Source organism: Pongo pygmaeus, chromosome 9 (assembly GCF_028885625.2).
Source record: "Pongo pygmaeus isolate AG05252 chromosome 9, NHGRI_mPonPyg2-v2.0_pri, whole genome shotgun sequence".
Lineage (NCBI taxonomy): Eukaryota > Metazoa > Chordata > Mammalia > Primates > Hominidae > Pongo > Pongo pygmaeus.
In genome coordinates, this window is record NC_072382.2 from 14,503,735 (window position 1) to 14,517,836 (window position 14,102).

The following is a 14,102-nucleotide window of genomic DNA, read 5'->3' on the forward strand; positions in this document are numbered from 1 at the left end:
GTGAGCATGCATGTGGGACACAAATATCTTCACATCCTTTGCCTACTCAGAGGTCTAGTCACATACCTCTTCTCCATTTTTTTTTCACTAATTTTCCAATCATGTTCCTTCCAAGTCTCTGTGCATCCAAACCATTAGCTGCAGCCCATGAATCAGTATATAATCTCGCATCAGGCCATTTCTCCTTCCAAGAAGAGTTCATAACCAGGTGCACTGCTTGAAGTTCTGCCCATTGAAAAGATGTCCCTTCACCACTGTCCTTCGGGAATGTACCAGAAAGGGGCGGTAAGTGCTATAGCTGTCTACTTTTGGCTTTTGCCTGGATCATGGGGTACTCCTTATGAGGCCGTAAGTGAAGACTGCAAGAGAGAAGGCAACATAGCAGGAGTAGGAACCATGGGCATTTGGGCCACTTCTTCATGTAGTTTACTTGTGCCTTCAGGACCTGCTCAGGCCTGATCATATATGTACCACTTTCATTTGATGATGGAGTGTTGTTGTGCATGCCCAGCCTTATGGCTTAGTGGGTCAGGCAACATCTATTTTATAATGGGCAGATAAGGTTGTATTGTTACTTGATGGACCCTGGTCAAACATTCAGTTTCTACTAAGGCCCAGTTGGAGGCTAAGAGCTGTCTTTCAAAAGCAGAGCAGTTATCTGTGGAACATGGCAGGGCCTTGCTCTAAAATCCCAAGGTCATTCACTGTATCTTATCTATAGAGGCCTCCCTCTCTGTCACTGTTACCTCAAGTGCCATTGAGTTTGTTGAGTCATAAGGCCCCACTGGCAGAGCAGGTTGCACGGCTACCTGGATCTATTTCAGAGCCTTTTCCTATTCTGAGGCCCACTCTAAATTAGCATCTTTTTGTGTCACTTGGTGGATAACCTAGACACTCAAGTGAGGAATGTGTTGCCTCCAAAATTAAAATAGGCCGACTAGGCATTGTGCCTCTTTCTTGGTTCTAGGGAGCATCAGGTGAAACATCTTGGCCTTTAGAACAAATATCTTGTCATGACCCACACCATGAGAGCCCTGGAAATTTTATTGAGATAGAAGGATTTACCCTGGGTTTTACTCATCTTTCCCCCCATTCTCTGACATGCAAATGTCTTACCAATAAGTCCATAGTAGTTACTGGTAATTACCATAATGTCATTAATATAATGGACCAATGTGATATCTTGTGGAAGAGAAAGGCAATCAAAATCCCTGCAGGCTGAGTTATGACGTAAGTTTGGAGGGTTAATATACTCCTGGGGTAGGACAGTAAAGGTGTATAACTGGCCTTTCCAGATGAAGGCAAACTGTATCTGGTAGGACTTGTAGACAGGGATGGAGAAAAAGGCATCTGCCAGATCAATAGCTGCATACCATGTACCAGGAGATGTGTTAATTTGCTGAAGCAAGTAAACCAGATATGGTACAGCAGCTGTAACTGGAGTCACCACTTAGTTAAGCTTGCAATAATCCACTGTCCTTCTCCAGGATTCATCTGTCTTCTGCACAGGCCAAACAGGAGAGTTGAATGCAAATGTGGTGGGCATCACCACCTCTGCATCTTTCAAGTTCTTGATGGTGACGCTAATCTTTGCATTGTCTCCAGGAATGCAGTATTGGTTTTGAGTTACTATTTTCCTAGGTAGAGGCAGCTCTAAAGGCTTCCATTTATCTTTTCTCACTATACTCCACAGGTTAAGAAACCAATGTAGGGAGTCTGCCAGCTGCAAAGTATGTCTATTTTAATTGTGTATTCTGGAACTGGGGAAATGACCACTGAATGGGTTTGGGGACCAGCTTGACCCACTGTGAGTTAGGCCTGGGCTAAAACTCCATTAATAACCTGCCTTCATAAGCCTCTACTCTAAATGGAGGGCCACAGTGATGGTATGCATCTCCTGGAATCAATGTCAGTTCAGAGCCAGTGTCCAGTACTCCCCAAAAGTTCTGATTATTTCCCTTTCCTCAATGTATAGTTCTGCTGGTAAAAGGCCATAGGTCCCATTGGAGAAGTATGGGAGAAAGAGTACCAGTATAAATTTTAGGTAGTATATCAGGGTCCTTTCTTGGTGGGGACATGGCCTATTTTCATTCAATGGGTGTGGATCTGTAAACTGGCTCAAGTCTGGGAATTGATTGAGGGGTCATAATTCTCTGTTTTTATGTTTTGAGGTAGACTTTTGTTCACTTGACCAGAAAGTTTTCTGCTTGTACAGATCAAGTAAGAATTTAGTAGTCTTCCTATCTATTTCATATCTAGGAACACTGTGATTAACTACCCAATACCCTAGATCTACAGAAGTCAGACTGTTCTGATTCTTGTTTTGACTCTGCTTTCTGTTGTGCTGACTGCACCCACCTTGCCTTTGATGGTTGAGTGCTGCCATTTGGCATCTGCTACCTCAGAATCTAATTATTCTTCTCACATTTAAGTTTTCCAACGGGCTGACTGCAGTTTGTTCTTCTCTGGAGGCTGTGCCCATTGGAAAACTTAAATGTGAGAAGAATAATTAGATTCTGAGGTAGCAGATGTCAAATGACAGCACTCAACCATCAAAGGCAAGGTGGGTGCAGTTACCACAATAGAAAGCAGAGTCAAAACAAGAATCAGAACAGTCTGACTTCTGTAGATCTATGGTGTTGGCTAGTTAGCCATAACATATTTTTCTCAAGGTATTGGTGAAAAGCATGTCTCTGAACCCTCCTAGTGTGGGTGAGGAGGTTTTACATGACAAATTCACTCTAGCATTCCCATATAAGCCTTTGAATCCCTTTCAGGTAAAACAAGGGAGATCAGGCACCTCATACTCTCTCACTTTAGGTCATCTCTTGATCCATGTTTCAGCTAACCAACCAACCAATCAACCAACGAACAAAACTGTTAGCACCTTTCTTAACTCCTTGAGCTGCAATATTAAAGGCAGAATATGGGCTTAGTGGGCCCATATCAACAAATTCAATCTGATCATATTTTATGTTCCTTCCACCATTATTCCACACCTTTAATATCAATTCCCACACATGTATACACTAGAAAACATGAGCTGTTTTTTTGAGGTATAGTACATCTCCTCATTGATCATACTTTGTACCACAACTTTAGAGTACTTGAGTCTAGTTATAGGCCTAGAAGCAAAGAAGGTTGAAGGTGGGTCCTAAATAGAATTAGTAGTGTCTTGCTGGGCAACTGCCTCAGCAAGACAAGAATTAGTATTGTCTTGCTGGGCAACTGCCTCAGGGGAGGCCATTACTATTTGCTTAAGCAATGCAGAGCTAATTCCCGCAGACAGAGGTGGAAAGGTTAATACTACTGTGGGTAGGGGGGCAGACCACTTCTGTTGGCAAACAAGGCTCATCAGAATTTAGGAGCTTAATGTCCCCAGTTTCATCAAGGTCTTTCCACATATCTCCATCCCAACTTACAGGATCCCATCAAATTATAATTCAGCCAATTGCATGATGAGGAATTGTATTTTATTTCTGACAATTTCAGTCCTGTGGCTGCAGGAGAGAAGATTCTGACCCCAGGGCACACTTAGAAAGTCTTAGGTCATGTATGTGGAGCTGGAGCTGAGAAACTGAATCCCTGAGTTCATCCTTTTCTTTTGTCACTTTGTCCAGCAATGATAAGAGCAACCAACTGAGGTCATTATGTTTCTTGGTTTTCCACAAATGTTCAAAAGTATTATGTATAGAGTGACTAAATTTCTTGCCTCTTATAAGTGGTGAATTAGGAGTATCAAATGCATTCATTTTGTGTATATTTATAAAAAGTTCATACCATGAACTATCAGTGCTCTCTGTACTACTGGAAGTAAAGCCCTCTGTACTTTCAGGTCTAACCAGATTAGAGAGCTGATTCCAGAAACCCCCAAATCAATTAAGTACACTAATTCTTAAAATTCTGCCCCTCTAGAACCACTCCTAGTACCAAAATCTCTATTAGTCAGGGTTCTCCAGAGAGACAGAACTCAATAGAATGTATACATACATTAGTGAAATTGGCTTATGGAACTGTGGAGACTGAGAAGTCCCATGAGAGGTCATCTGTAAGCTGGAGACCCTGGCATGCTAGTAGCATGGCTCAGTTCAAAAGTTAGAAGACCTCAGAACCAAGGAAGCCAGTGATGTTACTCTCAGTCCAAGGCCAAAGGCCGGAGAACCTGGGGGGGCCACTGGTTTAAGTCCTGGAGTCCAAAGGCCATAGAGCCTGAAGTTGTTGTCAAAAGACAGGAGAAGAAGAGTATGTCCTAGTTCCAGCAGTAAGCTGACATATTTGCCTTTTCTGTTATTGTTCTCTTCAGATTACTAGCAGATTCGATGGTGTCTACCCATATTGAGGATGGATCTTCCCCACCTGGTCCATTCAGACTCACATGCTAGTCTCTCCTGGAAACACTCTTGCAGCAAACACACCCTAAAATAACGCATTATCAGGTTTCTAGGTATTCCTTAATCCAGTCAAGTTGATATCTAAAATTAACCATCACAGATCCTAAACCCTTCATCTTCTCTTAGGTGGTAGATCTCACTGGTAGGTCAATAGGTGGCCAGTAATAGGCCTATACCTTCTCAAACACATTGTCACCACCATCTTCCAGGCCAGATAAGCAGATGAAAAGCAATCAACCTAGACCTAAAACACCACTGTATTGGGAACACCACCAGTTCCCTGCCCTTCCTGTATATGGGGCTTTACTGCATATAGGTATGCCCTGCATTCTGATAGTGTACTGGGTAGGTCTCAACCAGCTGGAGATAATAATACATTTGATACATTGAGAATTTTCCTAGTGCAAGCTTTAATGTTGCTGACTTAAATGCAAATGTGATTCCAGGTCCCACAAATATTGGTGGATAATACAAAAGGGTATAGTATTCTAAGATTGAGGAGAGCTGAGCGGGAGATCAGTGAAGCAGAATGTGACCCACTTGAGCTGAATGTAAGGGGCACATGTTGACAGTACAGTGCCCCAGGGTCTACAGCCTTTTCTGGTTTTAAGCCCATTGCCTGACCTCTTTATGATTGATGAGCTTTGATTCAAACTGTTTACAGACACAGGCAGAAAATGGACCTCTCATATATCAGCAAACTCAGAATGTATTTGTTAGAATCCTGGGTGGGTTGTGGTAATGTTTAACTATTCCAGAATGTTTTTTTGGGGCCATCACATTTGAGTCTAATTAGCTTTAGGCTAGTTATCATCACCTTAGGACACTTTTGTCAATTCTCCTTCCTTTGGGGAAGATATGGTCAGTGTCTTCTCCTTTTTCTATTAGGAAGAAGCAACACTAGTCATTTATTAACCCAAGTAGCACTTAGTCCTTACCCCCATTGCTTTGGTGCCTTCTTTTAGGATAAATCTTCTCGGCATTTTAACAAAGATATTGTATAGCAGTTATAGAGGATGAGTGGACTCCTTTTCTGTAGAGAAATATAGAGAACAAGTAATACTAATTATTATTTTGAGATAAGGCACTTGAAATGGATGCCTGGGATTTTCCCCTACTTAGCAATTCCTTGCAAAAAGCTTTTTGCATCAACCCACTGATACTATTCTCTGCTAAACAGCAATAACTTCCTGGCAAAAACCAAAAGCTACCTCTTAGATTTTATTCTTCTATAATGACCTTTAAGTGAGACTGAGTAGATACCTTTTGATGTAGCTGACCCACTCTCATTATTTTAATCTTTCCTAGAGATGTAAACTGTAACAGAAAAATGTAAAATGTGGTATGGGGTGTAAAAGTGTAGAGGTTTTGTAAGCAAATGAAATTGAGTTGTCATCAGCTTAAAATAGGTATACCTACAAGATTTTTTATTTAAGCCTCATGGTAAATACAAAAGAAAGCCTATAGCAGCAACCTACAGAATGGGAGAAAATCTTTGCAATCTACCCATCTGACAAAGGGCTAATATCCAGATTCTACAAAGAACTTAAACAAATTTACAAGAAAAAAAACAACCCCATCAAAAAGTGGGCAAAGGATATGAACAGACACTTCTCAAAAGAAGACATTTATGCAGCCAACAGATACATGAAAAAATGCTCATCGTCACTGGTCATCAGAGAAATGCGAATCAAAACCACAATGAGATACCATCTCACACCAGTTAGAATGGCGATCATTAAAAAGTCAGGAAACAACAGGTGCTGGAGAGGATGTGGAGAAATAGGAACACTTTTACACTGTTGGTGGGACCGTAAACTAGTTCAACCATTGTGGAAGACAGTGTGGCGATTCCTCAAGGATCTAGAACTAGAAATACCATTTGACCCAGCAATCCCACTACTGGGTATATACCCAAAGGATTATAAATGATGCTACTATAAAGACACATGCACATGTATGTTTATTGTGGCACTATTCACAATAGCAAAGACTTGGAACCAACCCAAATGTCCATCAATGATAGACTGGATTAAGGAAATGTGGCACATATACACCGTGGAATACTATGCAGCCATAAAAAGGTTAAGTTCATGTCCTTTGCTGGGACATGGATGAAGCTGGAAACCATCATTCTCAGCAAACTATCACAAGGACAGAACACTTCATGTTCTCACTCATAGGTGAGAGTTGAACAACCAGAACACATGGACACAGGGTGGGGAACATCACACACTGGGGCCTGTCAGGGGGCTGGGGGAGGGATAGCATTAGGAGAAATACCTAATGTAAATGATGAGTTGATGGGTGCAGCAAACCAACATGGCACATGTGTACCTATGTAACAAACTTGCACGTTGTGCACATGTACCCTAGAACCTAAAGTATAAAAAAAACACTAAAAAACCAAAACAAAAAAAAGAAAGCCTATAGCAGATATGAAAAAGATAAAAAAAAATCAAAGCATATCACTACAAAAATTCAACAAATCACAAAGGAAGCCAGCAAGATTGGAAGAACAAAGGAACTACAAAACAGTCAGTAAACAAATACCAAAATGGCAATACTAACTCTTCACTTGTCAAACATTACCTTAAATGTAAATAGATTAAATTCTCCAATCAAAAGACAGAGTGGTTGAATGAATAAACAAATAAGACCCAACTCTATGGAACCTATAAGAGACTCACTTCACCTTTAAAGACACTCTTAGACTAAAAGTGAAGGGATGGAAAAAGATATTCCATACAAAGGGAGACCAGAGCATGGGTAGCTATCTTATATGTGTCAAGATAGACTTTAAGTAAAAAAACATAAAAAGAGACAAATAAAGTAATTATATAATGATAAAGGGGTCAATTCATCAAAAGGACATAACAATTGTAAATATATATTTACAATTATTATGTAATTGTAAATTACATAATTGTAATTTACCCAATTGTAAATTGGGTGTTCCAATCCCAACATTGGAACACCACATAAATGTGTGCAAATATATAATATTAATAGATATGAAGGGAGCAATAAACTGCAATTCAGTAATAGTAGGCAACTTCAATATCCCACTTTCAGCAATGGACAGATCATCCAGACAGAAAATTGTTAAGAAAATCCTGGACTTGAACTACACGGTAGACCTAATAGACCTAATATACAAATAAAGAACATTTCTTCTAATAGCAGCAGAATACACATTCTTCTCAAGTACTCATGGAACATTCTCCAGGATACATCATATATTAGGCTCCTGTCAAGTTGTATTTGTCCATTTTGTGCTGTAATAGAATACCACAGACTGTGTAATTTATTGGCTCAAAGTTTTGGAAGCTGGGAAGTCTAAGATTGAGGAGTTGGCATCTGGCAAGGGTCTTACTGTTGTCATCCCATGGTGGAAAGGCAAAGAGATGGTGAGAGATAGAGAGGCAAAAGAGGACCAAACTCTTCCTTTTATAATGAACCTATTCCCTCAATAACAAACCCACTCCAGTGATAAAGGCATTAATCCATTCATGAGAGCAGGGACATCATGGATGAATCACTCTTAAAGGTCTTGCCTCTTAATATTGATAAAACGGCAACTAAATTTCAACATGATTTGGGAGGGGACAAATCTTCAAACCATAGCATTTATCCCATAGCCCCCCAAAACATATGTCCTCACATACAAAATGCAGTCATTCTATCCCTAGAGAACCAGTCTTAACTTGTTCCAGCAACAGCTCAAAAGTCCAAAGTCAAGAGTATCATCTAAATCAGATATACGCATGAGATTCAAGGCACGATTCATCCTGAGATAAATTTCCCTCCAGCTGTGGGCCTGTGAAGTGAATAAGCTTTGTGCTTCCAAAATACAATAGTGTGACAGGCATAGGATAGACATTTTCATTCTAAAAGGGAGAAATAGCAACAAGGAAAAACTCAACTGGGTAAAGAATGTTAAATCTCAAGTCTACAGAATAATCTTGCTTGACTCCATGTTCCACTTCCTGGACACATTGGCATCCAGATAGGAAATGAATCCTATGTATAGAAAACCCCATAGACATGACGACATGATCCTATATATAGAAAATCCAATAGATTCCACCAAAAAACTATTAGAACTAATAAGCAAATTCAGGAAGGTTTCAAGGTTAAAAACCAACATGCGGCTGGATGTGGTGGCTCATGTCTATAATCCCAGCACTTTGGGAGGCCAAGGCAGGTGGATCACTTGAGGTCAGGAGTTCAAGACCAGCCTGGCCAACATGGTGAAACCTTGTCTCTACTAAAAATACGAAAACTAGCTGGGCATGGTGGCACACATCTGTAATCACAGCTACTCAAGAGGCTGAGGCCTAAGGATCACTTGAACTTGGGAGGTGGAGGTTGCAGTGAGCCAAGATCATGCCACTGCATTCTAGCCTGGGGTGACAGAACAAGACTCCATCTCAAAAAAAAAAAAAAAAAAGAAAAAAGAAAAAAAAGAAAAAAAAATCAACATGCAAGAATCAGAAGGGTTTCTTTGTACTAACAATGAACTATCCAAAAAATAAATTAAGGAAACAAACCCAGTTACAGTACTATAAAAAATATGTAGAAACGAATTTAACCAAAGAGTTAAATGATTTATATACTGAAAACTACAAACCATCGATAAAAGGAATGGAAGAAAACACAAATAAATGAAAAGCTATTTCATGTTCATGGATTGGATGAGTTAATATTGTTGAAATATCCATACTACCCAAATCAGTCTATGGATTCAATGCAGTCTCTATCAAAATTCAATCTATTTCTCACAGAAATAGAGAAAAAATCTGAAATTTGTATGGAATCACAAAAGACCCCAACTAGCCAAAGCAATCTTGAGCAAAACGAACAAAGCTGAAGTCATCACACTACATAATCTTGAAATATATTACAAAGCTATAATAATCAAAACAACATGGTATTGCCATGAAAACAGACAGAGTGACCAATGGAACAGACTGAAGAACTCAGAAATAAACTTGCACATTTACGGTCAACAGATTTTTGGCAAAGATGCCAAGAGCACACAATGGAGAAAGGACAGCCTCTTCAATAAATGGTGTTGAGACAACTGGTATCCACATGCAGAATAATGAAATTGGACCCTTTTCTCACACCATATACAAAAATCAACTCAAAATGCATTAAAGACCACTCTGCTTATCCTTTACTTCCTACTTGTGCAGAGTCTGAACATTATCCGAAGGTGAGACCTTAGGATGTTTTCAGGTCTTTTCTGAGCATCTGTCTAGCCCATGGCATGTCTGTGGCCTTCTAGATTATCAGAAATATGTGGGAGTTTGTTACTCAAAGCATCTAATTCCCTGGCCTTTTCTCCCAAACTTTTCAGTTAGTCTATTATTTGTCCCAACCATTATTCCTTGCCTCAGAAATCAATGACTATTATGGTTTTTCCTTTACATGTTTTTGACAAATGCCACCGCTTACCTGAGCTCCGGGATAGTTCTATTTTAGGCGAGGTAAAGGCAGGTTCTCTGAGGAGTTTCTCTATGGAACCACCAGGTAGATCTAACAAGCAGCTGCAGTTCTTTGAGGACAAGATTTGCTTTGCTCCCTCTGTTACTGGGTACCTATACATATAGAGAATGAAGGCTGTTTTATTCAAGGGCACTGACGAGCTGGGGAGTGGGAAATGAGACTAGGATAAATTAAAATGTCACAAAAATCTGTTTCCAACATTTCCTTGTGTTTTCTTGATCAAGCATTTCTTGGTTGCCGCTAGTTTTGGTTAGTTTTCAGAGTTGTGAGAATGTTGCTTCTGAAAGGTTTTTCCAGTTTATTAATTGCTTGGTGTTCCCCACTGTGCCATTTTCACTGATGTCACCTCTAACCATGTCGTTTTAGATTACTTTCACTGACATAAGTCTTATATCTTAGGAATGAGTCTGTTGGGTTCCCACATGCTCACTGCATTGGAGCTCTCCTCTAACCTTCTCCATGAGCTTTCCATATCCTGCACTTGGCTTTTGTCCCATTCCTAATTTAAACTTCTGTTCCTCAGTGGAATTAAAATGGTGCCCAGAAATCCAACTGAAGTATCGTTAAACTTGAATACCTCACTGCTCCCTTCCAACTTCCTCCCCTTTAGTCTTCCCCAAAGCCAGTCCAACCCAGCTGAACCAAATCAACCAACCCATTAAAACATGGAAAACTCCAAATCCAAATCTGTTACTGTATTGAGGGGTGGGTGTAGAGACAGAAATGGTAGACAAAGATCACTAGCTGAGTTCGCAAGGATCTCATTTTTTGCTTGGAGTATTATGAAGATTTCTTATTCGATTGTCTGTCCTCTAACATTAATTATTCATTTCATTGCTCCTTCAGCCTATTCCCCACATCTCAGCCACAGCAATTCTTCATATATCATCATATCATTTAAGAGGCTCCCTACTGACTTTAGAATAGTCTGCAAACATACAAGAGGCTTTCACGATGTGCCCTCTAGCTTCCTTTCCAGGCTAATTTCTCAAACCATACTCCTGCCATTTCTGATCAGTTTCAGTTCCACCAATAAGTCATATTTTTTGTATGTTTTTGTCATATTCGTGTTTGTAACTGTAGATTCTAAGCACTGTGCATGGTACTTTTTTTTTTTTTTTTTGGAGCTCAGTGACTGTCAAATAAATGTATAAGTACAGCAAAGTTTCTGTGTGTTCCTGCAGTTTGCAAACAACTAAACTGTCTGGATTTCATTTCATGCTATTTGAGGTCTTAGTATATGAGCTCATGGCATTCATAAAATTAGTATTAATAGATAATTTAGAAAAGTGTCTAGTATGTAACACTGTGCAATAAATGTAGCCATGATTGTAGTTTTATTACTACCGTCCTAAAGAGCAAGCTGAAACTCCAAATTTGAATGGTAAGTCTGGAATGCAACGACTTAAAATCTAGGCTATGTGAATACACGAAATTCACTTTAGGGACCCTGCAGAACATCTCAAGGTGATAAACAGAGATCTTATAAAATAACTGACACTCAGGCTCAAGAGGATATCTTATGGCCATCTGAACCATTAGAGAAGGGAAAACCAACAGTGGTTTCAAACAGGAGCTCAAATTGGGCATATGCTGAGAACTGCAGGCCTTGGTTTTTCACGGTGCCACAACTCACAAGGCCAACACGCCCGCTGGTGTTTACTTACTTAAATGGATGGAAGATTCTCTCAGGCAATGCCAGGTAAGCCTCCTAGACGCCTGTATTGTGCCGAAATGCGTAGGACAAGAGTGGATCGTCTCAACTATACCACGGTTACTAGTAAAACATTCCTGGCAATGGGAGAACCCAGGACGAGGGAGTCGCGAATGGTAACCAGGCCAGGGCTTCGGGCACTCGCGTTACCCTCTTAGCACAGGGACAGGGGGACGTGGTTCTGCAGGCAGCGCCCTCAGCTGGGGGCCTGGCAGCCTCGGGAGCCCGGTGGGGGCTGCTTCCTCGGTGGCGTCCTTCATCCCCCCTCGCGGGGTTCTAACGCCCAAGAGCGCGGCTGTGCGAGAGACTCGCGCGGATACGTGAGGCGCGGTGGGGCTCCCGTGGCACCGCAGAGCCTGCAGGCTCCCAAGACGAGGGTGAGGTAGGGGCTGACAACGATGCCGCTCTTTCCTGGCTGTGTGAGCATCATCCTCTGTCCTTGGGCCTGGCACACCCAGGGGGAAGAGGCTGTGCTTGATCTGTCGGCGGATTGATCACGTGGTGGCCCCACTGCTAATCCCAGACACACCCCCGCTTAGAAGCAGCATCATTGTCAGCAGCTCCTTGCCACTTAGAATCCTCTGCAAGATGTGGTGGGTACAGCACTGCACTTAACTCCTTTGGTCCTCAGTTTATTCTTTTGTAGAGTGGAGATGATACCTGCTCAGGTACCTCATATGCTCATGCTGCAGAACTTTGAAAACCAAAGATGTTTTACAAACATATTCCACTGCAATTACAAACATATTCCACTGCGATAACCAGCTCTTGAACTCCACCAAGAGGCCTGCCCATAAACCCTCAAGAATGACTTGTCTGAGGGCTTCCCAAATAGCCAACACATTCTCCTAGCACCCTGGGAACCCCACCTTGAATAGTACCCCACACATTCCCATGCACAGCTCAGAATGAGCTCCCACAGACAGCACTTGGATCTCAACAGCAGCTGTGGATCTTAGCAACCGGCTTGACACTGCTGCTTTGAAAGAAGATGAGGCAGGGCGTGGTGGCTCATGCCTGTAATCCCAGCACTTTGGGAGCCTAGGAGGGCGGATCACCTGAGGTCAGGAGACGGAGACCATCCTGGCTAACATGGTGAAACCCTATCTCTACTAAAAATACAAAAAAATTAGCCGGGCATGGTGGCATGTGCCTGTAGCCCTAGCTACTTGGGAGGCTGAGGCAGGAGAATCGCTTGAACCTGGGAGGCAGAGGTTGCAGTGAGCCGAGATCGCACCACTGCACTCCAGTCTGGGTGACAGAGTGAGACTCTATCTCAAAAAAAAAAAAAAAAAGATGCACAACCTTTAAAACTTCAGGACATTGCCTTAGGGAAAATAAATGGCAGGCTGTCAGCATCAGGCCTGACTTTGGATTGAAAGAAGGCACACAATCCTGAGACTTGCCCACTAAGAAGGAACAAGAGAAATAGAGTGTGCACATTATAGAAAAAGTACATGAGGCCCTCAGAATCTCTGGCTGGGCTCACTGTGAAGGTCTTTCTCTACTGAAGAAAACCAGTAAAGATTAGAAACACTGACTGCTTCTTCAATGTGAAGACAGTAATGCAAAGCTTTGAGGAATACAAAGTATCAAGGAAACAGGACACCACCAAAAGAACCAAGTGAAGCTCTTGTGGTTGACCTTTAAAATTGGATATCTATGAACTGCATGACAAAGAATTCAAAATAATCATCTTAAAGAACATCAGTGAGCTGCAAGAGAACACAGAGACAATTCAACAAAACCAGGAAACCAATAAACACACACAAAATGATGTTTAACAGAGAAAAATTGTGAAAACACTGGCATACATTTAACCAAGGAAATGCAAAAGCTGTACACTGAAAACTATAAAATGTTGATGAAAGAAATTAAAGTAGACACAAATAAATGGAAAGATATCCCATGTTCATAGATTGGAAGAACTAATATTGTTAAAATGTCTATTCTATCAAAAGCAGTATACTTCACAGAAATAGAAAAAACAATCTTAAAATTTGTATGGACTCACAAAAGACTCTGAATAGCCATAGCAATCTTGAGCAAGAACAAAGCTGGAGGCATCACACTTCCTGATTTCAAACTATATTACAAAGCTATAGTAAAGAAAGCAGAGTGGTACTGACATAAAAACAGATATAGAGACTAATGGAACAGAATAGAGAGAACAGAAATAAACCCATGCATAGATGGCCAGCTAATTTTCAGCAAAGGCAGAAAGACTACATAATGGGGAAAGGGTAGTCTCTTCAATAAATGGTGTTAGTAAAACTGGATATTAACATGGAAAAGGATGAATTGGAGACTTATTTTACACCAAACACAGAAATGAAGTAAAAATGAATAAAGTAATTTATTTTAAAATCTTAAACCCTAAGACTCCTAGAAGAAAACACAGAGAGAAAGCTCCTTGACATTTGTCTTTGCAATGATGTCTTTTAGATATGACCTGTAAAGCATAGGCAACAAAGCAAAAATAA

The 14,102-nt window shown here is 40.8% G+C and overlaps 1 protein-coding gene across 23 annotated transcripts in view; it reads right to left on the minus strand.

The window, feature by feature from the left end:
* LOC129008307 (membrane-spanning 4-domains subfamily A member 8-like) overlaps positions 1-14,102 on the minus strand; it is a 111,721-nt gene that overhangs the window by 33,602 nt on the left and 64,017 nt on the right. For 20 of the 23 annotated variants that reach the window (XR_010127551.1, XR_008492509.2, XR_008492520.2 and 17 more), the window contains 2 exons: positions 9,855-9,997; positions 5,330-5,424 (listed from right to left, as the gene is read on the minus strand). Coding sequence is in view for 8 of the 23 variants with exons in the window: in XM_054440380.2 (XP_054296355.1) it covers positions 5,330-5,374 (45 nt within the window). In the remaining 15 variants the exon portion in view is untranslated. Of the gene's footprint in view, positions 1-5,329; positions 5,425-9,854; positions 9,998-11,572; positions 11,919-14,102 lie in introns of those variants that run through there. The other 3 variants (XM_054440368.2, XM_054440387.2, XR_008492514.2) reach the window with 2 other exon arrangements.